Below are 27,017 nucleotides of genomic sequence, written 5' to 3'. Positions count from 1 at the left end.
CCTTTGTTATTGTTAGTCTCGCAAGTTCTACCACCAGTGGGCAATAAATTCCACCCATGTTCCATCGACATGCAACTTGTTATTAAGTATTCAAGTTATCCTAAAATCCTAGGACCCACACCCAACAACTAATTAATAAAGGACTTAACATATCTAGTTGTTGACTGGTTGGGCCAGAAAACCATCTTCATCATCATTGCAGACTCTTAGGATTTGGTTGAGTCTTTAATCTTATAGTCTGTCAAACTTTAAGTAATCCCGTGTCACGTGTGAACAATATAATACTTACATGTGAATATTAAAGCTCTTAGACTTTTACATGGCTTAAATATGGCTTGGCTTGGGACCAGCTGGGGTATTATGTTGATCAATCATTGTTTCTCACCCTCTCACGTGTATGCCACTATCTCCAAAGCATCCGTGACAGTTTGAGTGAAGAATGGCAAGTAATGCTTCATCACTCTTTTCACGAAGGCAATTATAGAGCAGATTTTTTTAGCAAAGATATGAGAGCATCTCAAAGAGAGAAATGATGTAATGTATACTCTAATTCACAAGTAACTTTGGCTTTTTGTTTTATTTTTCTTTTCATCCCATTACCAAAAAACAATAATACATGAGAATTAGAGAAATGTTTTGTGGAGAGTCCAATTTGATTTACACCTAGACACTGATAGAAACAAAAAAAAAGGAAAAAAAGAAGAAGTAATTGATGTAATATATACTCTCTACCACTCTTATTAACATACTCTCTAATTATTTGTTGTTGTGATTAATTCCTAATGTTATTGATTTCACTTAATTAATGAGCTTTCTTACTGCATACACACGACAATTAGTCTTTTATGTTAGTTGATATCAAGACAATTGGAATATTACTTTAGGTTCAAAAGATTTGTTGAGAACTTACTATTGACAAATTGAAAATTGGTATTGACAGAAATGGAAAATTCCTAATGAATTTCTTGATGGATATCAATTCCAATAAAATCAACTATAATCATATCAATATTGCTGGAACTGAAGTTCCAAGAGTAGTTACACCTTATAATTGGAGATGAATTTTGTAGTGAACGCCAAATACCCTTGAAGACATTTAGTGCACATCATCTTACATGTGGATGGAGAGAATCACGATTCTAGGACATGGTAACAAAGGAGCAAAGTTTTTAGTGAGAATGCATGTAATTGTGAGAATGAGAGTTCATATTGATGTAGTGGAGAAGGAAAAGAACTCTACCATCGTCAAGCAAAGAGCCCTTACAACCATTGAATCTCACCCTCTTCGCTTATAAAGATTTTGGGCCATTGAGCATCTAGCCCACCATAAAAACGCTAGTTAGTAGCTGGGCTTCAGAAAGTGTTCAGTCCAGTTCAAGAAAGAAGGAGAAAAAAAATATACACACATTCTTAACAATCATTTACGAAATATTATTAGGTAGTCTTTTACTACACGGTGGCTAGCTATTAATCTCCACATGACATGTGTTACTGGTGTGACACATTCAGTTTTACAGTTTTACCTTTTCTGTTATATTGTTAGGGTGGGTTCCCTTTGTATAATACTGTTGTTATATAAGGTAGTATAAAAAGGGAATATATTAGAGGTAGTTATTTGGTTGTGCTCTTTTCTACTGTCTTCTTTTCTGGTTTAAAGATGGTTCTGATATAACAACATGTAATGAAGTATTATTAGTTTTTAACCTTCCAAAACAGTAATTTTTATTTTGTAAATTGATAAACTTAGTTAATGGACAATTGAACTCTAGTGTCGTGGAATGTATTCCACGATTATTTGTAACCATACATATTAAGCATTCTCTAGAAGCGAAGAAAGAAAGAAAAAAAAAAACACACTATAAGATGATGCATACAACAATTCTATTTAGTGACCAGGTTTATCCCGATCAATAATCGACGAGGACCAACTTTTACATGCAACACTCAAATAGTTCTTCGTTCATCTGAATTTCAGATGCAAATACCATGGAGCCAAGATTCAAATCAAATTATAGTACATTTCTTGGTCTCATAATCCCAAAATGCAGCGTGTTTCAGAGACATGTTCGCTAAAATTATCTTGACATCGTTGAAGAATAAATCTGTAGCATCAAACATGTATATCTATTGGATGCTCTTGATCATCCACAAGCAACATATGAGACCCTTCTTCTATTATCATTGCACCAGCCTCATTTGCTCTACTAAGATGCTCACAAGGGCTTACCTCAAATTCAACATGAGCCATTTCCCCTGCATCAAGCATAACACTCTCGAAACCCACCAACTGTTTCACAGGACTTCCACTTTTCTGTCTTTTAGGCCTAATAAACAGCAATACAGGATGCTTCCCCACCATGCTTCCATGATTTTGAACTCTCACTGTGACTGAGAGTGACATGCTTTGGCAGGTTTGTTCATCCAACTCCGAAACTAGTTTGTAACTTATGGTTTCGGAATTTTCAACCATCAAATGAGTGGATGATTGGTTGAAGTGAAGCTTGTCATGTGTGACAGAAACAAACTCATAGGAATACTTTGAGTAGCTTAGTCCATAGCCAAACTCATACACCTTTGGACCCTTGTAAAACCGGTAAGTTCTCCCGGGATAGCCGGTTGAAGGATCAGCTCGCATCCTCATGTCTGTCATTGGTACTTTGATGTAATCTTTTGGGTACCAAGTAGTTGGTAGTCTCCCTCCTACATTGTATTCGTGACACCATTTCAGTAATAAACTTTAAAATTTATGAACTATTAGGCCATTTTGTTTCTTTGTTCGTTACTTCATCAATACAATACTAGTAAATCTTCACTTTAGTCCTTCTTGAGATTACAACTGTTAGTATCTTTAATCCATGTAAAATGTTGCAAAATATGATTTACCTTGGACCTGAATTCAATTGAAAAAATATAGTAAAACAGGACTGTAGTGAATGATATTTTGATTAAAAGTAAAAAAAAAAAAATGTAAAGTCAGGGACTAAAGTTAAAGATGCTTACTATATCTAAGACATTTATTCATAATCAAATACAAATGAAAAATCACCTGGATTGTGGTCACCAAAGATAATCTGAGCAAGTGCAATGCCTCCAAGTTCCCCTGGATAACCAGCCCAGAGAATTCCTCCAATTTTGTGGTTATACTTGGCTGAAGTGATATCTAAAGGCCCTCCACTAAGGAGGACCAAAATAACTGGTTTCTTAGAAGCTTCAGCAACGCCGTTAATGAGTTCAAGTTGCTTGCCCGGCAAGTCAAGATGAACGCGATCGCGTTCTTCCCTCTCTTCACTTTGATCCAATCCCATAACCAGCACCACATAATCCACTTTCTTTGCAACTTCCACTGCCTGGTCTATTTGAGCGGAAGAACACTTGGGTCCACCATCACAGCCGGGATGATAAAACGCGTTCTTAACATAGTGCCGAAAGCCTTGCAGTATTGTAACGTATTTACAAGGAGGGCCAGCATAGTTCCCTAGAAGAGTTAGCGGAGAAGAATTGGCATTGGGACCTATCACTGCTAAGGAAATGCTGGGGATTGTTTTTGGAAGTGGGAGAAGTGTGGGAGAGTTTTTTAAGAGGACTATGCCATTTCTTGCAGCTTCAAGAGCCAGATATTGGTGCTCTTTGGAACATACATGATTGGAGCCAATCAAGCCGAATGAGAGCCTTGTTGGATTTCCATCAAATAGGCCTAGCCTCATTCTAATAGAGAACAGATTCTGAAGGGCACGGTCTATTTCAGACATGCCTAACTTTTTCTGCAACACTGCTGATTTAGCGTGATATGTCAAATAAGAACCACATTCCAAATCCATCCCTGCAATTTTTTTTTAAAAAAATATCATTGAAATCCATCTCAGTTACAATAGCGTTGCGTGTTACTAAATTCAGGAAGTAGTCCTTCCTTTTTGGTACACTGCATTTTCCCTCTTCAAAAGTTCTTATAGAAAAGACACATAATCCCTCCTCTCCACTAAAAAAATTATTTAATTCTTAATTTTTTATTATTAATATCTTGGATCTTTATATATAATTTACATTAAAACGTAATTAATAATTTAATATAAGATCCATTTAAAAATATATAAATAAATTAAAGGTTACTCATTCTGTCTGGACTCACGAGTAAGGTTCGGACCCAATTTTAATTAGGCTAGTTTCAACTTTCAAGTGTGGGAGTCTTCTCTGCCAGAAAGTTGTTGTTTTCTTTTTTTGCAAATGGATAAAATCATGGAAAGCCCAACACTTGGCCCAAACATTTGAACCTTTTTTTGGTAAAAAAAAGTACCTTCGAATCGGGCCCAGAGTTGACTCATGGCTGCTTCTCCATTGGTTGTTTTAGTTTTTTTGTGTACGTAGTGTAGTGGCACAGGGCCATTATTAACATTCAAAAGACATGTATAATCGTAAACCGACAAAAGACAAGTGACAGAAGCTTTAGTATGATTTTATGTATAAGGAACATGCGATTTAGGTAATTACAGTCTGAACTTGAATGCTTTCAATTATTATAAAAAACAAAGATAAGCGATCGGTCCGAACATACCAGCCCGAAGAACATCGGCTACAACATCCTCTGGTGATTTTGCATACCTTTGCCTGTCGTGTATGAACCCCACTGCTCCACAATCCGAAGTGATATACCTGATAGTTTCATTTCAACCCAAAAAAATCAATTTTAACAAATTAAACCGTTTCTCTAAGAAGAAATAGGCAAGAAAAAGAAGCAACTAATGAAGAATCACCCATGGAAATCCCATTGATTTCTGGCGGTTTGGGTTAACAGACCGTAATCAGCACAGTTGGGAACTCCGTTGACACGATTGTAAGCACACATTATCCCACTGGCTCGTCCTTGCTGTACGCAACTCTGAAAAGGAGGCTGGTATGTATCCGCTAAATCTTGCAAAGATACCTGAAATAATAATGTATATGAGAAAAAGACAGTAAGTAGAGTGAATATACATACATACATACGCGAGCATCGAAGACAAAGCGATCGACGCCCTTCCAATTGTCCAAATCATAAGCGGTGAAATGCTTGCAGCACGCAGAGGCTAGAAGATGGGCTCCCTTAAAGGAATCTCCTTGAAGGCCTCTGACAAAAGAAACCGCATAGCGAGAAGTGAGGAGAGGGTCTTCACCAGCAGTCTCTTGGCCTCTGCCCCATCTTGGGTCCCTAAAGATGTTGATATTAGGAGCCCAGAACGTGAGGCCATTGGCTTGGCCAGCATTGAAGATTGCCCTGGCTTCGATGCCGATGGCGTGGCCGATTCGGTACCAGAGGCGGGAGTCGAAGGAGGCGGCGGTGAGGATGACCTGAGGGAAGCTGGTGGCGGAGGAGATGGTGGAGTTGTTGTCGAAGAGGATGCCGGGGCCGACTCCTGAGACGCCGTGGAGGGCTTCGCTCCACCACTGGTAGGCGGGGATGCCGAGGCGGGGGATGGGAGGGGCGGTGTTGACCAGCTGGGAGAGCTTTTCGTCCAAGGTGAGACGGGAGAGAAGGTCTTTGGTTCTTTGGGGAATGGGGAGCTTGGGGTTGCAGAATGGGTAGGATCTGGATGAAGGGTTGGAGAAGTCGCAAGCGAAAGGTGCTTCTGGTTTAGATGACTGAACAGTGACAGTGAGGAGACTCAGACTCAGGTAAAGGATGCTGAGGGCCATGCTTTGCTCTGGAGGAGGAAAAACTATAACTTCATCCTACTACACTCCTTTTTCTCAATTATTGTTACTTGTTACTAAGTTCTCATGTTTGGTAATAAAGAAAGGAAGAATTCACCTTAAAATGTCCAAGAAAGCAATCAAAATAAACTATTCCAATTCCTAGTAGAGTGTCAAGCACCATGGATAATTACTTCTTGCACCTCCATCATTGTTTCTTGCTCCTAATTTAAAATATATAATTACATTTTAGATAGATCTTTTTGGAATGTAATTTTTCTTTTACGTTTTTGAAAGATCTTTTCATAATGTAATTTCACATTTCAGATTAGGTTTTCCAGAAGCTTAAAAAAAACGCAGGAAGCAAAATTTGAGGTCCAGGAAGTAATTGTCCAACTTGTGTGAGATGTTGGGCTCCCAAATCTTAATGTTGGACGCCCAAAACTTTGAAAAACCAGTGCCAACTGCCAAGCATCCCAACCTTCAACCGAGCATAGAGCATTCTTTTATTTTTATTTTTTTCTTTTTTTTAAGATAGCATAGAGCATTCTTGATTGCGTATAAAAATAGCTTTTTAAATTTTTTTAGTATCTTTTGGACATTTCTGAAGAGATATGTTTTGAATTTTTCTGTTTTCTCTCTTGAAATTCTATAGATACAAGAAGACAAGAGAAGTATATAAAGTTTTAATTCTCCTCCTCTTCTCTTCATTGTGTCTTTAATAAATAATTTAAAATCAATTAGGATGATAGATCTGATAAATGTCTATTAATTATAATAACATGTGGTAAAACTTGTTATCTAGAAAAATAATCTAGTTTTTAAAAAATTGATTTTACATATTTAATGGCTAGAACTTAGTTTCTTTAAAATTGATATTATTGGTAGATTAAATTAAAAAATATCATTTTAATTTAATTTTATTTATTAATGAGAGAAATAATTAAAGAATTTCTGTCAAACTGAATTTCCTAACAATATATCAACCAATGAACAAAATTAAAGATTTATTTTAAATAATAACATGCTTATTTTATTTTTCATATTTAAAACTATTTCATTTTTAAAAAAATATTATATTCATTATTTTAATGCTTTAAGAACTTCTTCACATAAGTACCAAGACATGGAAGGTTGCTACCTCTTTTAAGTTCAGACTAAAATAATGACGCGTTCTTATCTAAATCTAACCATTAGAATTTAGAAACCTAGCCAGCCTTTTTTAAGATAAAAATAAAATATGAATGTTAATCAATTTAGACTATTGATGGAATCTGAACTTCCAGCACTTTTTTGAAAACTCAAACAAGTGAACAGTTTTGAGACAAATTTGTATGACATAACATCTATTATTCAAAATTATCTATATCCCAAAAATTTATAACTAATTGCCAATCGCCTACCGGTAACTTTTTCTTTGAGTAACTTTTTTCTTCATTATGTTTTAGCTCGCTTAAGCTCACAACAAATACGCTTAAGCCACTAAAGGTCCGCTTGTAATTTATGATTAATTATATGCAAAATTTTACAAAAACATCAAAAAAATTTAACTGATTAACATCATAAAGTATCTAAGTATAATTTATTAATCTTAACTTTGAATCGAAATAAGATTCAATGTATCAAAAATATTATATAATCATCTTAAACAATATGTAGATTTTAAATATATTTGGCGATGATTAATAGGAGTCGAACATAAATTTTTTTACAAAATAGATGGTTCTCATTTATGTGAATGTACATAATCTTAAACTATTATGCTGATCTTTTAGATTTTAAATACATATAGTAAATAGTTATTTTCATGCTTTCAATTTATCAACATCCATTATTCATGTATTTTTTTGTTTTGCTCTATTTGTGTTTTTTTCCCGTGTTGTTCTTCTCATGTATGTCTTGTATGTTTGTGCAATAAGATGTTTTTAATATGTTACAAAAAAAAGAGACTTTTTTTTTAAGAATTTAATTTAATATAAAAAAATATTTTTATATTATCAGTCAGTCATATGTATGTATTAAAAAGAGAGACATTTTTTAAGAATTTAATTTAATATAATAAAAATATAAAAAATATTTTTATATTATCAGAGTCATGCATTGTTATGCATGATAAGTTAAGTTTATGTTTGTTTTTTTATTGATTGATATGTTAATTTTTGTACATTTGATCATACATCAAAGTGTGTTTTATATATTTTTTATGCACGTGATCGGGAATCAAAGCATTTCTTTATGAGTATAATTAAAAAAAAAACATATATTGTTTAACATATAGAAAAGAGTCAATTACATACTAATTATTTATCTAAAGCCTAGAGCCAACTATTTAATTAATGTATCACGAATCGTTTGTTTCAAATATAATTATATATATATATTTTTTAATTTTCGACAATATTTGTTAGAATATAACATGAGAATGCTCTCGGTTATTATTAAAAAATACATTTGGTTAATAATTTAAATTAGTTGGGGTTACTTTTTATATTTCCAAGAATAATCAAAAGATACGCTTAATCGATTTTTTTTTCTAGAAATATATATAATTATTACTAAATGTTCTTCTTACAAAAATTCTAGTTACATTCTTCATTTTCTCTTTATGTATTTCACGATTATGATAATTTAAAGAGGAGAAAAAATTGACTATTAAAAAAGAGTATAGTAGGAAAATGAAAAATTATTATGAAATGTAGGAATGAAATCTAAAATAAATCAAATTATGGGAATATTAATTTTACAAGTGATATAATGACTAGTAAGAGATTATATATGAATTTTTAGTCATGAAAAGATATTCATATTTCATAAAAATAATTTTTTTATCTTTTTATTGGGATTAAATATTATCTTTTCTAAAATAAAATACATTCATAATTAATTTTTCTATGAGCTCTTAACAAACATGAGATAATTTTTTTATAATCCAGTATTCTTAAAAATAATAAAATAGTTCAGGAAATAAATGTCTTCTAAATTTTATTAGTTCTACATCAACCTTTCATCCATCTACCCTTTAACCCGTTAACCGTGCAAGTGCATGCACTTAAACCGGTGACATATTCAGAGTTTTGGTTCCACAGACCAGTCATATATAGTTATATACAGTGAAATGCACTATGCGTCTTAATTTATATAGTCTTCCAATTTCAACATTTTTTTTAATTTGTTCATATTTAGTAAGATAGAGTCTTTACGGCTTTACCATATTGTCATTGAAAGTAAAGAAAATTTGTATTTTCTTTTTTGATCTGATATTTTTATTTCTTATATGTTTTTATATTTTTATTTCTTTAATTTTAAAAAACATTTAATGTACAGAAAATTTATTAGTAAAAGCGTTTCCAAAAGGCTATTAAGATATTAAAAAATTATACGAAAATAATTATCGTTATTTATATGAAACGTATAAAATTTATTTCTAGGCCTTTTCTATTATATAATAATATTAATAAATAATATGACAGCATAAAAACAAAAAACTTTTATACGTGGAGATTAACATCAGAAGCGTTGTTGCAGTTTGCGTGCAGGTGTGTATGTTTCATTGATTGTGATTTATGATACGGTATGATCCCAATCTGCCCATGCAGGCAAGTCTGCAATGTCCTATATTAAGAAGTGAGGGAAAAAAACTATATTTTTATAATGAAAAACTAAATATAAAATAAGATGATGTATGTGATGAAAATAATATTTAAAATACAAATATATGAAGAATAATACTTAAATAAATATATTTTTTTATAGTAAATTAATAATTGATAGTACAATAAAATTGTAATGTTTCCTAATGTATTTTGAAGCGTGGCGTCTCTTTTCCTTGTTGTTGACTAAACGACAATCCAGTGATGCCTTACTTACTGTAGCTGTTGGAGTATTCAATGCTGTCTTGACGTCGTTCACGGCAGACACTACCACATTCCATTACAGCCTAGTTTTATTATGTTGAAAACAGCATCTACGTCGTTTGTACTTGTACACGATACAACTCTTAACCTTTTCTGAATCTGAATTATCCCCAGTCCCCACCATTCATTCTCCTTGTTCGCAATACTTGGCATTACCCTTCTAGCCTCCTCCATTTGAAAGTTAGAGTAACTCAATCAAGTTTATATTTCTCTCTAAAAAAGAAACAAGTCTATAATTAAATAAAATAAAAACATTAAATTTTATTATGAATGAATATAATTTTATATTGGTCTATTCATTTTGTTTCTCAAAGAAACACAGGTGAAATTGAAAATACTGTACCAATTGGGATGAGGCGGTGAAACTTAAACGAAACCCGTGTCCTGACTCGCGAGTGTACCTCAAGTCAACGACTTAACCAAACGAATCACGGTTAAACTAACGCTGACCAAACGGTGTTAGATATTGTGGAAATCAAAGTATGTGGGCCATTCTTGGGCACAAGCCACGTGGTGGAACCACCGATCGCCAGGCTTCGTGAACATTCGTCTCAGCCAGCCACGTGGACTCCGCAAATCGCTACTGGTGGATTGTATTTCTCCTTCCGAAGCAACCAATGGTTCAAGGGGGACCACGCTTTCATTTTTTCCCCAGCTATGTCAAGCTTTGTTTTAAATGATTTCTTTTTATAAAAAAATATGCACTTATTATGTAACTCATGTTAAAAAGTTTTTCTTCAAAAAAAAAAAATAGTTAAAAATGTCAGTTATCCTTAAGTTATTTTAAAATACTTTTCGGTCTACAGAATTATTTAAGTGTCCAATTATTATCTTTATTCTATATCTAGGGATATATATATATATATATATATATATATATATATATATATATATATATATATAATATTTCCTCATATCATATCATATATTTTTAAAAAAAAAAAATGCGTTCCTCATAATACATAATTTAATTTGACAGAGTATTTTTATGTCAGTTAAATTAATTTCAAACAATATTTTTATCTTATAAATATACTTTTTTTATTGGAAGAGAAAAGTAGTTTTCAATGAAACTAAATTTAATATAAAATATAAATGTATTTTTTTTTGTTGGAATGATTTTTAAATAGGTTTAAGTGTGATATTTTTCTTAAAGATCCAATAAAATTATTTAACTATGAATATACATAGAAAAAGTAATTAATAAAAATTAAAATTTATAAACAAATAATTTTGTAAATCATTGTTTGTTTGTTTGGATGGAAATAGAATGAAAAAAAAGAAGGAAATTGTAGAATTAGGATATAAATACTAAACTTCTATCATTTATTTGGGAGGACAAATAATATGAAAGAAAAATATTTCTATGAAATGAAAAAAAAATGATTTCCCCTAAATTGGAATTAAATGAGGAGACACGATCACTCTTTTTTTTTTTCATTTCCATGGTTTCTTTTTCAAAATTATTTATAACGTAGTTTTTTTTCATAAAATAATAACTAATTTTATGTTAAGAAAAAATTAGAATTAAAAAAATACATTTTATTGATTATTAATATTTTTATATAATTCATTTATTTTTGTATGCTACTTTTTTCTTTCATTTAAATAGATAAAGAATCCTTATTTTTTTAATTTCTATTTTTTTTTATAGATTCCAACAGTATATCGTATTTTTCCTCTATTTTTATTATTTTCAATTCATTCTACTTAAAATAAAGTATAATTAAAAAATAAAGAATAATATTTTTAAACGTAAATGGTAAAATAAAGTTAAATTGACCCGTCAGTTTCTATATTTTTATCAAATTTTTAATTAGGTATTTATTTTATTCTAAAAAATAGTCTCTGATTTTTTTAATTGGATCATTTCCTCTGATTGTTATCATAAAAAATTAATCACATACATTTAATTGAAGGTACAGATAGTGAAATGATCCATATATCCATAAAAAATGGTGTCAGAAGCGTTATATGAGAGAATGAAAAGAAAACCCTTTGCGCTGGGTGGGTCCCAGTCCTACGAAGCTCCTTTGTACTTCCCCTATAAGTACATGAGCACCAGGCATTCTCCGTCTCAGTCCTTTTGGCTAACCATGGAGCACTTCAACAATGACGATCTCGAATACATCGTCCACTTCCAAGACGATTTTCCGACGGTAATCTCAATCACTTCTTTACTTCTAACGCCGTCGTTTCATTTAATCCATCAATTAATTAGAGCTTTTTGCAACAACAGACTGATACCACTTGTTCGGAAGCCAGAAACGGGAAAGATATTCAGGGAATCCCCTGGGAGAGGCTTAACTATAGCAGAGACAAATACCGTGAGACCAGACTCAAGCAATACAAAAATTACCAGAACTTCTCTCTCTCTCCTCACCACCTCCACAAGGTTACTCACTCTTTTGTTTGCAAATCAAATCAATGAATACCACTTCCTACCGTTTTTTCTAAACCTTTCTTTCTTTCTCTTTTTTTGTTCGCAGGAGTGTTTCCAAGTGCAGAAGGGGGAAACTTTCTATGACTTCTTCTTCAATACCAGGCTTGTCAAATCCACAATTATCCACTTTCAGGTAAAGACTTCGTTCATCCTCGCTTGTTATGTTGTAGATTCCGGAACATTCGGGCGTATTGGGGTCATTCATTTGGGATGTTATGCCTTTTACTGTTACATGTCGGGTATTATTATAATTAAATAACTTAAAACCATAAGCATGCGTTCATTGATTTGGCATATTATCGTCTTTATTTTACTTTTTCTAATTTTTATAATAATTTTTTATTCTGTTTTTTATGAACTATTTTCATCATCAGATAAATGGGTTATACCTGCAGGGAGTTCTTACTGTTGTTCGCAGCCATACTGGCTGTGAGTTATCTGACTGAAAAGTTTTGTTATGCATACTTTTGCTTTTCTAGTTTTGCGGGGCTATGTATTTTGTATTGTTCCTTTACACACGGATGGAATTGTAGGCTACCTCCATTATACGAGGATTAAATGATAATAAAGTCTCTCTGGCATTTTATATGTACAAATTCTCAACTAAAGTTCAAGTTTCTGATGTTTTCGAGATTAATATGTGAAAACCTTTTTCTTCCACGGGAACATAATATATTATGTCAATAACTATTTTAGACGACTCTGTTCTGGGTTAAATTTATGCAATGTCTAGATTTTGTATTTTATTTCTTTTAGAAAAGAAATGAATCCTCTTTATGAAAAATTCTTGATCAGGATGCTTCAGCAGTTTCCTTATAATTTGCTGAAGGCTTTTATGCCAGAATTTTATTCACCAAATCCTCATATTTTTGGGTAAATGTTTTGCAAGGATGCTTTTTTCTATCCGTTTTCACTTTGGTTGTTATTCAACTTTCTTTCTTAAAAAACAAAGGGAGTCAAATTTTCAAAAGAATTATCTCCAATAGACACCAGATATTCTTTTCTACAGACAAGACAGTTTCATGCCAATTTTATGGATATGGATGCATCAAGGCTATGGTATGACTTGACATTCATAAAATTTGGTGATTTCCTGTGAACAGATTTTGTTCCATCTGTATTATTGTGCTTACTTGCAACATAATGACGGTGCGCACACAGCACCTATCTACATCCACATGCAACACTTTGGATTAGACGAGCAGAGCTTTTTTATTGACTTTGTTCCATCTTTTCCCAGAAACTAAAATAATGATTCTGTGTAATATTATACCAATACTGTTTCAAAGTGGAACTAGCAGAGTCTTACACTATTAAAGTTAGCCTTCCCTAGATTAATTTTCTTTAAATAAGCAATCTGTTTTGGATTTTGAAGCCAAATATTTTAGTTCTGGGTTTTCTTGTTTAATTCCCGGAGAGGAAAGCTTACAATGTTGACAGATTGTCTTGTATTCTCTTTTTACTTTTGACAATGCAATTAGCTTTCTTATTTACTACTAGGACTATAATATTGGTAAGTTCTGTACTAATACAGTTGCAGAATATCCATTACAACTGCAACATTGCAATTACAATTGTTTACTAATTCTTAAGCTAAGGTGTGAATCTGTACCGTATTCTGCACCTTTAAGGCTTGAATAATCTTTAGCAATTCCATGTTTGTTCCACATTAAATGTTTCCTACTTTTCATGTATGATCAAATCCCTTACCCTTATACAAGCATGCATTCTTCTTTGTTATTTGTGTCAGTAGTGGCTGTAACATTATTTTTTTTTCCTGTAATTTAATTTATTGCTTAACCTGTTTTTGCATTTGGGCCCTCTATGTCAGCTTCTAAAGCAGGTGGAATATGAGCAGCTTGGCAGGACCTTATATTATGGTATGATAGGAAAATATCTGACCAGAGGGATCTACAATATCCGTTACTAGTTAGTGTTGATCTTGTCCATGTCAAGAGAGGCCTTGCCTCTTCATGCTTCATGCCTAGCTGTATATTTCTAGGATCTTCTTGTCTATAGAATATTTATCATTAATCACTTTACTTTATGTAAAGTCTTTCTCCTACTTTGATAGTCTATTGTCTGACTACTGATGTAGAAGTTACATTTAGCATTTATATGAAGATAACACATACTTCATGGAACTGTGATTGTTTGATAAATTCTATAGTATTTTAGAGAAATTGCAATTCCACATCATCATCATAAAGCGCTTACTTTTATTTGTTAAGAACATGTATGATCAAGTTTTCTTCAGAAGTTTTGTATTTTTCCGGCCTTCCTATTGGAGATCATGAACCGTGCATGCACCAGTGATTGTTGATTTCAATGAAATTGCACGATTCATTGTGTAACAATCATTGTGGTGTTTACACATGATTTTAACCATAGCCCTTTTTAGTTCTCTACCTTTGTCTTGTTCTCCCCTCCAGAAATCAAAGTTATCATATGTAGTTTGGCCACTGGCATGCATTATGCCCATCTTTTAACGCCCCATTAGTTGACTTCTACCTCTTGCAAGAAAGGAAATGACAAAGATAGAAGGCTTTTTCTACTATCTATAAGTCTGTGCTTTAAGTCCAATGTCATCTGCCACAAATACAATTCCTGTCATTTAAGTTCAGAAAATAGCACTACAGTTACTTCTGATTGCATCATTTGTGTAACTCATTGTAGAATATAGAGTGCTGAAATTTTAGGGATTATTATGGAAATAGTAAAAGAGAATTTCTTGCACTTAAAACTGACATTGTACTATTTACACTAATCTAGGTCATGTACAAATGTAGACATACAAAGACTCAATAACAATAACAGTATACTAAAACAATAATGCCACAATACTCTGACATGGTACACTGTATACCCTACTACTCTTAGTTCTAACAATTACATTAATTGTTATTTGATAGAAATATTTCTAATTAAAGGGCCATGTTCAATTCTGGACCTTGGTGCTTAGACTGATATTGGTGGCTTGTTTACCACATCATATCTTTCTCTTTCGTTTTCCCTGTTGGTTGTTGGTATTAATGTCATCAATTCTTGTCTGTGCAGCTGAGGAATTTGTTGTGGGCAACTTCAAAGCATGATGTATACCTTATGCAAAATTATTCAGTGATGCACTGGTCCGCATTACTACAAAGAAGTAAAGAAGTGCTTAACGTAGCCAAACCAATTATTCCAACCCTTGTACGTAGCCATTTAGTTAATCAGATGTGTTTCTTTTGTACTCAATGCATTAGATATGAGTGTTCTTCTGTTCTTATGTAGACGCATCCTGGATTCTTAGCTCAGCCTGTCTCCAGAGTGCAAATAAGCACCATGACTGTTAAGGAAAATCTGATGGTGGCAGGTGGTTTCCAGGGTGAGCTTATATGCAAGGTAGGATTGATCATTATTTCATATTTTCATTCAATATAATAATTAACTATATGAAATCCCCCTCTTTAATGCGTCTGAATTATTTGTGGCCAGAATTTGAAGCAACCTGGAGTTCTATTCTGTGGTAAAATAACTACAGATGGTAATGCCATAACCAATGCCGTGGATGTTTACCGCAATCCAGCGTAAGCAGCTAAACACAGAACTTTATCTTTGAAATTTTTGTTTTTGGTTTAGTTAGTAACTGAACCTTCACTTTGCAGTGGGTCGTTGAGGGTAATCACAGCAAATAATGATTCCCAACTTCGGGTTTTTGATGCAGAGAATTTTGCTTCTCTTGGTTGTTTCAAGTATGATTGGTCTGTTAATGTGAGTGTCATCAACTGATAAATGTTCCTGTTACTATAGTCTTCAACTCTTCATCTCTTGCAACACTTTTTGGAAAATAGCAGTTATATTATGTTTACATATTGGCCTTTGCAGAACACTTCTATTAGTCCGGATGGAAGGTTGTTAGCTGTTCTTGGGGACAGTACTGAGTGCTTGATGGCTGATGCTAACTCTGGAAAGGTATCTTCAATTTGCAATTGTTTGTAAGGTTTTATCTTCCTTAATGTTTAATATGATTTCTGATTTTATATATCTTATGGTATCACCCAGATTACTGGGAGCCTAAAGGGGCACTTGGACTACTCTTTTTCATCAGCTTGGCACCCAAATGGACAAATATTGGCCACTGGGAATCAGGACAAAACATGCAGGTTGTGGGACATAAGAAATCTTTCACAATCTATGGCTGTGTTAAAGGGAAGAATGGGTGCAATAAGAGCACTAAGATTCACTTCGGACGGACGATTTTTGGCCATGGCTGAACCTGCAGACTTCGTCCATATTTTTGACTCACATTCAGGTTATGAACAAGGTCAAGAGATTGACCTATTTGGTGAGATTGCTGGCATATCCTTTAGCCCAGACACAGAAGCTCTATTTGTGGGTATTGCTGACCGAACCTATGGTAGCTTGTTAGAGTTCAACAGAAAACGTCACTATAATTACCTAGACTCGTTTTGATGGAGTGGAGTGCCTCAAGATGTACAGCAATCTACTCCATGTGCATATCCACCAGAGGATTTCTAAAATAGGTTTAAAATATATATGGTGAAGTGTTTTTCTAGGGTTATTTTTCTGTTGAATTTAGTGGAGAAGCAAGTTGTAAATTTTGGCTCTAGGAAGCTATTTTTGTTTCTTTAATTTCAATTTTATTAGCGATAGAATAGCTGATTAGTCTTGCCTTTGTAAGAATTTCCTTGCATGCTATTGTGTATTAAAAACAATAGCAATATATTGCTTTAAACTTATTTTTCCCATACGATCTTCCTGTTCTTTGAATGTCTCGCGTTATAATGTTCTCAGTTGAGAATTTAATGTGTATTAGAATAATGACAAGGGATGGACTATTGACTCTTTTTTTTTAATATTATTAATTATTTCTACTTTTCATTTTCTAACTTTACTTCTATTTACATATTGTCTTTTTATGACAAAAGAAGGGTGTTGCCGGGTTGTGTCTATGGAAGGGGGACTAATTAATCTGAAAGCTACAAATTTAAAAGGCTTCTTTATTTTAATCATAAATTAAAGAGAGTTTTGTGTTCTCGTTAATTTAATTACAATAAAAAAATAAAATTATGAGAACCATCTGATGAAAGTCATAATTATTTATGAAGTACAATAAATATCGAGATTTACAGTAAAAGAGAAAAGATTGTCAATATATACAATATTTTATATACATAAATTAAACTCAAAAATTATTTTAATATCATCTTAAAGTATTATTATGAATGTCTGACATATTCGACGTTTTCGATGAGTGTTTATTTTTTATTTTTGTTTTTTCTAAAATAAATTTAATTTAAAATTTTAAAAAAAATAAAAATAAAAAATCACTCAAATCAAAAGTTCCCCTAATAATCCCAAGTAAGCTTGTGTGTCATCACTCGTGAGCCTCACGGCAGTCGCACACTTGCATGCATGTCCCAAACCATCAAGCCAACTTGTCGGCGTGCGTCCATTGCCCCTGCGTGCGACCTATTCGTTTTTTTATTTTTTCTCCCGGGTGACCTAGATTTCTTCTTGTCATATTTTATTTAAGTAATCAGAGATTAATTAAAACCATTTTGACCAAAAACAGAGAAAATTAAACACATTGATTTGAATAGTACTACATTCGAAACTAGCGTGTAATACAAGGCATGCATGCGGCAGTGCCGTCGACACGGGCAACATTATGCTCATTTTAAATATCTATAATCTATGCTACACATACACATACTATGCCTGGACTGTTCTAAAGCTAATAAAGACGACGAGTTTCGTTTAGTGTCCAAATATTGAAGAATCAATGAATCATTATTTTACTACCGACCAAACACAACACAAATGAAGATTTGACGTTCATTCGATCGATAATGAGGTCCCACTCCCATCCACATAACACATACAAAACAAAATTAAGTCATGCAAGAAACCCCCCTTACCCCTGGATTTAATATTTACTTTTTCGCTTTTACTTTTATGCTTTTTATGTCGTCCCATATTCAATTCTATGATGTTATACCAAAATTTTTGGTTTACTGCAAACTGTACATTATTAAATTAAATTGGTCAAAGGGAAAATGTGGTAAGTGTGATCGTGTACACACTCAGGAGATAGACAGAGTGAGGAAAATGCCATGGAATACGAAAAATCGTGGTTTACTGCAATCTGTATGCAACATACGCGTATCCTGAAAGTGTCCCACTAAAGCTTTGCCTGCGTTTGCGTAACAAGTTCCCAATTTCATACGCGGGCTACCACTCTATTTTTTAAAAAAATTGGCACCAAAGTCTACATCATCATTATTAAATACAACATGCTTATTTTTCTTGAGACTATGTGTTAGAATTTGATCATCTCCGTTTAAGTTGGGTGTGATGGTTAATTAAAGATGTGAATCTGTTCAACGGTCATAGCAGATAGCAAGTTATGTAAAAACAGTGACAGGTTGTTCAGTTGAGCCACTTCTGAAACCGACTCAACATGTAGGTGGTCATTTTCTAGAGATGGATACGCGAGAAGGTGGCAAAACCTTCAACGTTGGAATTTATAGTAATCTTGCAATGCCATTGGGAAGCTCCGAGTGACAACAATTAAATGGAAACGAGTCGTTAGTTTACTTGTATACCATCTTGATTAATTTATCGATGTGAAGACTTTACAATCTAATTGCACTTGCTACGATGATTTGATCCACCATTCGTGGTCTCTTATGTTTTTCAACAATTAATATAGTTTATATATTTTTAGAATTAAATAAATTTAGTGTTTTTTGCTAACTTATAATTAAAACTTTCGTATTCTCATTTTTTATCTAAATATTTGAAGGGTTTATGATAAATTTTACACATGAGATCATATTTAAAATATAATAGAAATATAGTAAAAAAATGAAGGATTTATAAGAGCAAAATTAGGATTTTAAAAATAAAAAAGTTAGATTTTTTTAGATAAAATCTAATATTGTAGCTAGTGCGCTTTGAGTGGGAGATTTAAAATAGTTTAATTAGTTCAATTTACAAAAAATTAAGTAAAAAATGACATTTTGATGTATTAAAGTAAAAGAGAATCAATGGAAGGATTGAATTTTCTCAATGACGAGTTGAGAACGAAAACTTCTTTCTATTGTTTTAATTTTCTTATAAAAAAAACACACAAAATAGGTTTTTGTTGTATTAATTTTTTTTTAAAAAAATTACCAATACGTTGGATTAAATATTTTACAAAAAATTAATAAAACAAAAGCTTATTTTTGTTATTTTTTAAAAGAAAACTGACACAACAAACACAGGTTTTTTATTGTGTTGAGTTCACAACGGAAACGAATTTCTATCAAAAGTATTTTTGTAAAAAAAATGGAAAATAGTTGTGGTGTGAATTTAGAGATAAGGGTACGGAATTAACGAGGGCCATAAGACATTGAGTTCTTCGTCCCCCTACACCCCAATTGAGGCAATTGCTTTCTGCACTCACCGAATTGCTTCCGGGAGTAATATAGAAAGTGTCGAAGCAATTTCGGAAGTGCAGAAAAAAAATACCCCTCAATTGATTGTTAGGCCCATTAGCAATAGGTCTTGGCTCTTTAGGTGCAGAGTTTCCAAAATGGGCTCATGGACCTGAGATTTAAGAAGTCGCTCTTGCTAAATACATCTCCCTGTGTGCTAAGGAAGCCCTCTTTTTTTCTCATTAAAATTATTATTAGTCATCATATCCTTTTTATCTAATTTCTACACACCCCACAATTGTATTATTCTTTAAACTCTTTTCACACCCTATTTTTATGTTATATTTAATAAATTATAATGTATGATTAATTCCATTAAATTATTTTTCACATTAATTTAAACTATAAGATTTAAAATGGCATTTCAATTTCTCCCCCATTCCCAATTTCACACCACCCACTCCAACCTACGTTTACTATTAAATTTCAAATTTAATTTTGAATTTTGAATTTCTTCAATTCCCAATTATTTTTTTCCCAGTTCAACGTGACACCTCCCACTCCCCTTTTACTGCTAAACATCATCTTCTTCAGTCGAGTCACGAGACTCACAACAGAAGCTTCATCTTCTCTCAGTTTCATTTTTCCTTCTCAAGCAGTAATCTTTTTGTTATCTTTCTCTCCTAATCGCACATATCAACTTCTAATAGATGACCACATCCCACAATCAATGAAGATCGAATCAAGCCAAGCATCACTAATTAACCGAGTGAAGATAGGAACAAACTGGTGTTCTGGATCTGGGTAAAAGAATAATAAATAGCACTTCTAATTCTAAACGAAACTAATATTATTGGAACGAGGAATGAAACCCTAATAAGCAGATGCATTGGTTTAGTACCCTCGTTAGTAAATTAGGCCGGTACAATTTTGTACTGTTAATGATCATAAACTTCATTTCATTAGCTAATCTTCATACATGCACTCTATTATTAGCCGTGCTTATCGACGGCATATCTTCTCAATATGAATTACACAAATAAGAAGAGAATGGATCAATTGATTTTGATCCTTCCTCGTTTATGAATGGTGGAGCATTGTGCTATATATTACTTTTGCCTAGGCTACTTAATCCGTGACTGCTTTATAGTTCAACTTCCCGATATGGAAATCGATAGCATGTTCCTTCCACTTGGTGTCATCCAGATAAACCTCATAAAAGTTTGCTTCCCCTCTTGATCTTACGGTTAATGCAGCACTACTCCTGGTGCCATATAGACCCTGTATTATATTGACGGAGTCAAAGGTTATGCATTCCATGATTATGATCGATCGAAATAATTCTTAACTTACCAGTGGTGTTTCTACTTCAACAAAAATGGAGCTCAGATTGAATTCCCAATCAGGTGAGCAAATACGAGGTAGTGAGCTTTTGTCAGCTTTAACTTTGTCCTTCATTAGCTTTTGAATCACCTCCTTCACAGGTATCTCACCTTCCCCATATTTGGCTACATGTTCTTTGAAACTGAATTCTAGGCGCAGAGCCTGCAAAAGGGGTCAAACTAAAAGTAGGATTGCTTTGATAGAGAAAATTTCAAAACATAACATACACAAGAATTAATTAATATTTCTGGTTGCCTTCGCAGGACGTGTAAAGCTGATATAATAGCATTGATATTTTGCCATCACAAACTGTAATTATAGTGTCACGATTAAAATTTTAAACTGGCTGGTTAACAAATCTACCAAGGTATTGTTTTCCTGTCCAGATGTATTACAAATAAAACATGAAAAAAAAAAAAAACTATTCTCTTAGAAAATGACAATTTTTTTCCTCCCTACAACTCTCTCCGGTCTCCTCTCGTTTAGTTTCTCTGTGGTTTGAAGTAAAGGTTTAATTTAAATGAAAAATATTAATATGCTCTTTTAAACACATTATTATTATTGAATCACATTTTTTTTTATAAATCTCGTAATCTGTATCCTGATTTCGTAGCTTATATCCAGAATTTATGTTTGGATTATTAAATAACATAGAATTTAAACAAGAATATAGTACTGTGTATTAGAGGGAATGAAGGAATAAGTTAGACAGTGTATTTTTAATATAAGAAGACGTAATGTAATAACCATATTAACTAACCTTATGCCACGGCGAATCTAACTTATCATTTGAAAGTACATGCAGGCCTGGTGGAACCTCTTTAATGGTAATAGGTTGTCCCTTGGGCCTGTTGGAGATGTACACCATTGATTTCGACACAATATCAGCCACAACTATGTTGAACCCGTTGTAATAATGAGCCTCTAATTTTAGGCTTTCCGCAAATTCTTTCGGTTTCTTGCTGCTCTGCCATTGTTCATCAACATGAATACAAGAAGCAAAAACGAATTAGTGAGGAAATATGAACAATCACTTTGGAAGTTAATTTGACCAATTTATACTTATGCATAATATGGAAATTGGAAAAGAATTCGGGTGTCTTAAGATGTAAAACAAAATGTTCCTTCCCTGATAGTAGTAATCATCATTCTTATTCTTTGTGCTTGAAAAGGAAAAGCTGATGCTATAGTTCTGTTAAAAGTGCAAATTGATAGGGTTTTTTTTTTAAATCCCTGATATCATACAATTATTTTTAAACAGGAAACATGCGTGGTTAATTTAAGTGAGTTAAAAATTTGGATTGAGGTGAGTAGCTTACTCAATAGACAAATACAATAACTAATAACACACATCATCACTTCAAGTATAAAACAATAACACGTGAGACAGATTTATAACATTGGTTGGCTTAAACTTAGTGTAATTTAGGTATACACAAAATCATGACTGTTGGAGTTTAGGATAGTGATGCTTTGATGTACGAAACGTGTCTGAGAGAATTAGATCCTCACTTATTTTGTCTCTTTCTCTCCTATAAAACATGCATATCTCATTTCTTTTAATTTCTCTGCTGTTAGCCAGACAGTGAAGTTACAAAAATCCTGAGTCCAAGAAACGTTATTTGTATAACAATTCATGCAACAAATTAATGAAATTATACAAGTACTATGAAGAAAGAGAGTGAAATTTTACGAGATGTAACAATGATGCTGTGAAAAAAGATAAACTCATGAAGTGTTAGTATTATATAAAATGTTGTATGAGTTATTGTATGAATAACACAATTCGTACTAAATATACCCTGAGAAATAGTACGGGTAGGTCTCCACGACGTTTGGCCTCAGGGAGGGTATGAAGCTCCAAAACATTGGTGAGAAAAGCCACCCTTCCTTGTGTGGAACAAGCCAACCATGTTCCCATTGCTATTTCGTCCCTTCCTGCCAAAATATCACAATCTTCCCACCAAGACACTGGCTTCGTAGGCCTTCATCCAAATAATGATTATGTAAAAAATAATTATTATGTAAGTGCATGCATATATTGCACAAGTCAACAAGTACCAAAAATTTGTTAAACAAAAAAAACACAGGAAGAAGAAATTAAAGCTTGCCTATTGTGATATTCATCTCTGTTATTCAAAAGAAGAAAAGGGTACAGTGGGTGGCATTGCCAAAGAAACAAAGCTATACACATTGTTCAGAATCGTTGAGTTGAATGCAGCACTGACCAAACAGGCAATGTATCTTACTCTCTAAGCTTCCAGCAATATAGCAACAACGTATATTGGTAGTTTTGTAAGTGACGGAATGAATGGCTTTATAGGCTAACAAGCTAAGTTGGTTATTTTCATTTATCCATTTTTTTCATTAAAGCAAGTAGCTAATTTTTAACACAGCACCGTTACACAACTAATGCTAGCATTAATTATGATCGAGGTGGAGGCATAAAAAAGAATTGTCTATTGTAAACAACCGATTAGTTAGGTTACATCTTATAATTCTTCAATTAAAATCGTAATCTTTATTTGCTAGCTGCTGCTTTATGTCCTTGCCCCAAGCTGTGAACTCTACAAGCTAGGATGTTAGGTTCAAAAGAAAATGTAGTGGCTCAAAAGGGGATCATTAACTGTGTAAAAATTAAATCATTCAAAATTAATTCCCGAAAACTTGCAAGTTTTTTCAACCTTATCTTGTGAAATGAGTCGTTCCAGTTACACGCTCTCTAACGTTGAAGCATAGAAAATGACACCGTAACTGTACATGCTACTATGCTGGTATGTTAGTAGCATTGATACAATTCAAACTGAATAAGTTTGGGAAAAAATTGGTGGACCCTCCTTGATCATAGACAATGAGATAAGAAAAGAAAAAATAAGTGATGTGACACGATAAAAAGAGAAAAAAATGGTGTTAGTACTTAGTACTATTAGAGTGTCCAAATTAAAATTTGGGGTTCTTAGTTTTGGTCTATCTTCATTCAAAATCGAAGTTCTTTGCTTTGTTAGGTGGTTTGAGACCTTCAGTACTCTGATGGGGTAATAGGATAGTTTCTTTTCTGTGTCCAAGGAAAGCATAAGAATGGAGCGAATTAAAAGCCATAAAACCTGCATTAATTATAAGATTTTATTGAATTGGTGGTGATGATGCACATACGTGACCCAGTGAAAGGTTCGTAATTCGTTGTTTTAATTTAGCCGCTGAGAGGAGCATGTTGAATTTAATACAACTATAATTAGGACAGCTTTTCATTCCTACTTCCGATATGATGTTTCGAATAGTTCTGTAATATAAGCCACCAATTCGGAAGAAGAACCAAATCAAATGGTCACATGCAAGTTTTTTTTTGTTTTTTTTTATAATAATGTTGATGAGGTTCAAATCACTTCATATATAAATTACTCAAACTCTTTTATTACGTGGACTCAATTATTATCATTTTTTTAACCCAAGATATCCCTAGACCAAAAATATCAAATATTGATCCTTTTGAGATACTGAAATTCATTTAAAAATTTGTCAACTATATCTTACCGTGCTAATAGACCTTATTAAACTTCAATCAAAGTGGATCTTACTCTTAAACAGAGAAATCTTAATCAACCTAAACGAAATGATTTGATGAGGCTTATTTCTTCAAATTTAAACTTTAAATAAAAGCATTATTTTCATTATTACAGTCTCCTACATTAATTTGGACAGCTCTTAGGCTAATAGATGCCTAACAAAATGAGTTCAGCTCCTTTAAAATATAATAATGCAGTATTTAGTAAAGTAATAAAATTATTGATCTATATAACATTTAGATTATAGGCCTTTATCACACTTAATTCATTCCTTATATACACTCACATTGTTTCCAACTTTCCATTTCATTTACGGTGAAAATTATTTATAACATATTTATAGATGTTTAAATTTTAGTAAACAATTTTTTTATAATTCACTCGATAATGATATTAAATGATTATTTTCATAAAATAAATATGCACAAAATTATTATCATTAAAAAATGTTGTTTATTATATATGTTGTTAAGTATTTTTATTTCTTTTATTTGTAAATAATATTACTTTCAAAAATAAAAAAATTATCATCAAAGTATCTAATTATCAACAAGATATAACATGGTTGGTAGTATCTTGTCCCATAAGTATGTGGTTAGAGATTCTTTCACTGATAGGTAATTATGAAAAAAAAATATTTGTTGAAAGAAAACAATCCCTTAAATCAATTTCAATACATTAAGAGATTAATCATTAATTTAGCCAAGAGATATCTGGGTTAAAAAAAAAATAATTCAACCCATTTTTTGTTGGACAAAAAATTTGATAGCTTAAAATTTATTATTAAATGATGAGTGGGATCTATCCAACTTAATAATTTTCAACAATTTTCAAACAACATAAAGAGATTATTGGAGAAGGTAGTATGAAAAGAAGGTGCTGATAATATTTCTTAATTTATTAAATAAATTTCTTAATTATTACAAAAATTAGTTAATTTTACTTTTGTTTGAGTCTTGAGGGAGTACCATCTAATTATACTAATAATATTAAAAAACTATTTTTTACATTATCGTAAAACTTCATTGATGAAAATTCAAAACCAGGTACTATTAATTAATTAATTTACTTTTATTAGTTTTCTGAAATTTTTAAAAAATAATTATTTATTCAATTATCCAAATGTAATCTTTGTGATACATTCTTTAAGTATGTGTTTAGTGTAAATTCTTTTTTTTTTTAGAAAAGCAATCATTTCTAACTTACTCAAAAAAATTGATTAAAAAAATTACTCAAAAAAACATTATTGATGAAAAAAATAATTATTGATTAAATCATATTTTAATTTCTATATTAGATATATTTTTATATATTGTTTTTGCATACATAGAAGAATGGAGAAGGAAGTGGCATGGTTAGGAAGTTTACAAGCTAATATTTTGATATATAGATATGAATTAATATGAGTAAATCAGAAGAAATGTAATCACGGATTAAATAACAGGCGATGCCAATGTACTTGAACTTATCATAGAAGGTAGGAATTGAGGCTAACTTAATAGAAGAATTGTTAACACAAAACAGCATAGCTATTTGAGGTAAAATTTCAAAATTATTGACGACTTGCTTCCACCAAAAGTGTTCAAGAGTGGTTGTTGCAATGGTTCAATATTCAACGTGTTACATGTGCTTACGGGTAAAATTACCGGCATTATTGAGCCTCTAATAAGCAGTTACCATAGTAGACATCTGCATAATTAAGCAGAAATAGTGAAAGAAGATTGAACTAGAAATAGAAGTAATTGCGTAGGAGATTATTTCAAATTATGTAGTTGGTGTTGAACTTCTTGTAAGTAAAACATTTGAGTAACCATGTATTGGCTGAGCTTAATTATGAGTTGAATACTATCAGCTCTCAAAATACTGAGATGTATGATGTGACGAATGATCCTCTTACAAGCAGAGAGGTTAGATAAAGGATCTCCTCCTTCTGAGACATGGAGCTTAATTCCAAGATCCATTGGTAAACTATAAGGCTAGGTCATGAAACCTTTCAAGCAATGAAAATAGAGTTCTTTTTTTCACTTGCTAACAAATTTTTTTTTAAAAAAAAATCTCTCCTTGCGAGGTTTGTTTTTAAAAGAATCTACAACAAATCTCTACTCCTACTATAATCATGGTCGATTCAATATTTTAATTATTTGGTTTAGAAAATTATGGCTGATGGTTTATTAATAATCCAGTAATAATTATTAATCCAATCAATTAAACTTGATCTTTATAAGTGAGTGTTTTGCTTAAATTTATAATGAATGGATTGAATGACTAGTGAATAAAAAGATGTAATATCACTCACTCTATGTTTGAATTGATAGAAAGAGATGAAAAAGAATAGAACGAATTAAAATAGAACAAAGATAAATACAACATAATGAAATAAAAACATCAACTTCATTGTTTGAATGTGTAATGATAAAATGAAATGATTTTCTTTTAATCTCATTCCTCCTAAATTAGAAAGACAAATATAGAATAAAATAAAATAAGATTCATTAGTTTGTACTATATTTCAACTTTACTTTATCAACTCAGACAATAAAACATAATATTATTGTATTTCATTCCCCTTGATTTTATTATTTTCCACCTATTCATACATAACCCTGCTCCAAATGACACACTT

The 27,017-nt window shown here is 32.1% G+C and overlaps 3 protein-coding genes across 5 annotated transcripts; 1 reads left to right on the top strand and 2 right to left on the bottom strand.

Moving 5' to 3' along the window:
• Positions 1 to 1,836: 1,836 nt before the first annotated feature.
• LOC114415339 (probable beta-D-xylosidase 7) lies at positions 1,837 to 5,770 on the bottom strand. The gene is made up of 5 exons (XM_028379971.1): positions 4,981 to 5,770; positions 4,749 to 4,918; positions 4,550 to 4,647; positions 3,047 to 3,820; positions 1,837 to 2,700 (listed from the first exon to the last, which is right to left on the bottom strand). The coding sequence occupies exons 1-5, from the start codon at positions 5,665 to 5,667 to the stop codon at positions 2,111 to 2,113; spliced, it is 2,319 nt and encodes a 772-aa protein (XP_028235772.1). The 5' UTR covers positions 5,668 to 5,770; the 3' UTR covers positions 1,837 to 2,110.
• Positions 5,771 to 11,541: 5,771 nt separating this feature from the next.
• LOC114415337 (uncharacterized WD repeat-containing protein C2A9.03-like) lies at positions 11,542 to 16,788 on the top strand. Of its 3 annotated transcripts, XM_028379970.1 has the most exons (10): positions 11,670 to 11,737; positions 11,844 to 11,973; positions 12,068 to 12,154; positions 13,853 to 13,901; positions 15,079 to 15,213; positions 15,295 to 15,405; positions 15,499 to 15,590; positions 15,669 to 15,774; positions 15,889 to 15,975; positions 16,066 to 16,788. In XM_028379970.1, exons 4-10 carry the CDS (start codon positions 13,872 to 13,874, stop codon positions 16,474 to 16,476), a joined length of 972 nt encoding a protein of 323 aa, XP_028235771.1. In that variant the 5' UTR covers positions 11,670 to 11,737; positions 11,844 to 11,973; positions 12,068 to 12,154; positions 13,853 to 13,871; the 3' UTR covers positions 16,477 to 16,788. The 3 variants fall into 3 exon arrangements, with proteins under 3 accessions (XP_028235769.1, XP_028235770.1, XP_028235771.1); XM_028379968.1 differs by lacking the exon at positions 13,853 to 13,901 and having other exon boundaries at positions 11,542 to 11,737; positions 11,818 to 11,973; XM_028379969.1 differs by lacking the exon at positions 13,853 to 13,901 and having other exon boundaries at positions 11,653 to 11,737.
• Positions 16,789 to 20,376: 3,588 nt separating this feature from the next.
• Positions 20,377 to 23,108, bottom strand: LOC114415336 (transport and Golgi organization 2 homolog). Its single transcript, XM_028379967.1, has 5 exons — positions 22,943 to 23,108; positions 22,633 to 22,816; positions 21,592 to 21,798; positions 20,802 to 20,993; positions 20,377 to 20,729 (listed from the first exon to the last, which is right to left on the bottom strand). The coding sequence occupies exons 1-5, from the start codon at positions 23,023 to 23,025 to the stop codon at positions 20,577 to 20,579; spliced, it is 819 nt and encodes a 272-aa protein (XP_028235768.1). The 5' UTR covers positions 23,026 to 23,108; the 3' UTR covers positions 20,377 to 20,576.
• Between the last annotated feature and the right edge of the window lie 3,909 nt (positions 23,109 to 27,017).

This window comes from Glycine soja, chromosome 6 (genome assembly GCF_004193775.1).
Source record: "Glycine soja cultivar W05 chromosome 6, ASM419377v2, whole genome shotgun sequence".
NCBI lineage: Eukaryota > Viridiplantae > Streptophyta > Magnoliopsida > Fabales > Fabaceae > Glycine > Glycine soja.
This window is presented reverse-complemented; position numbering and strand designations above follow the sequence as displayed.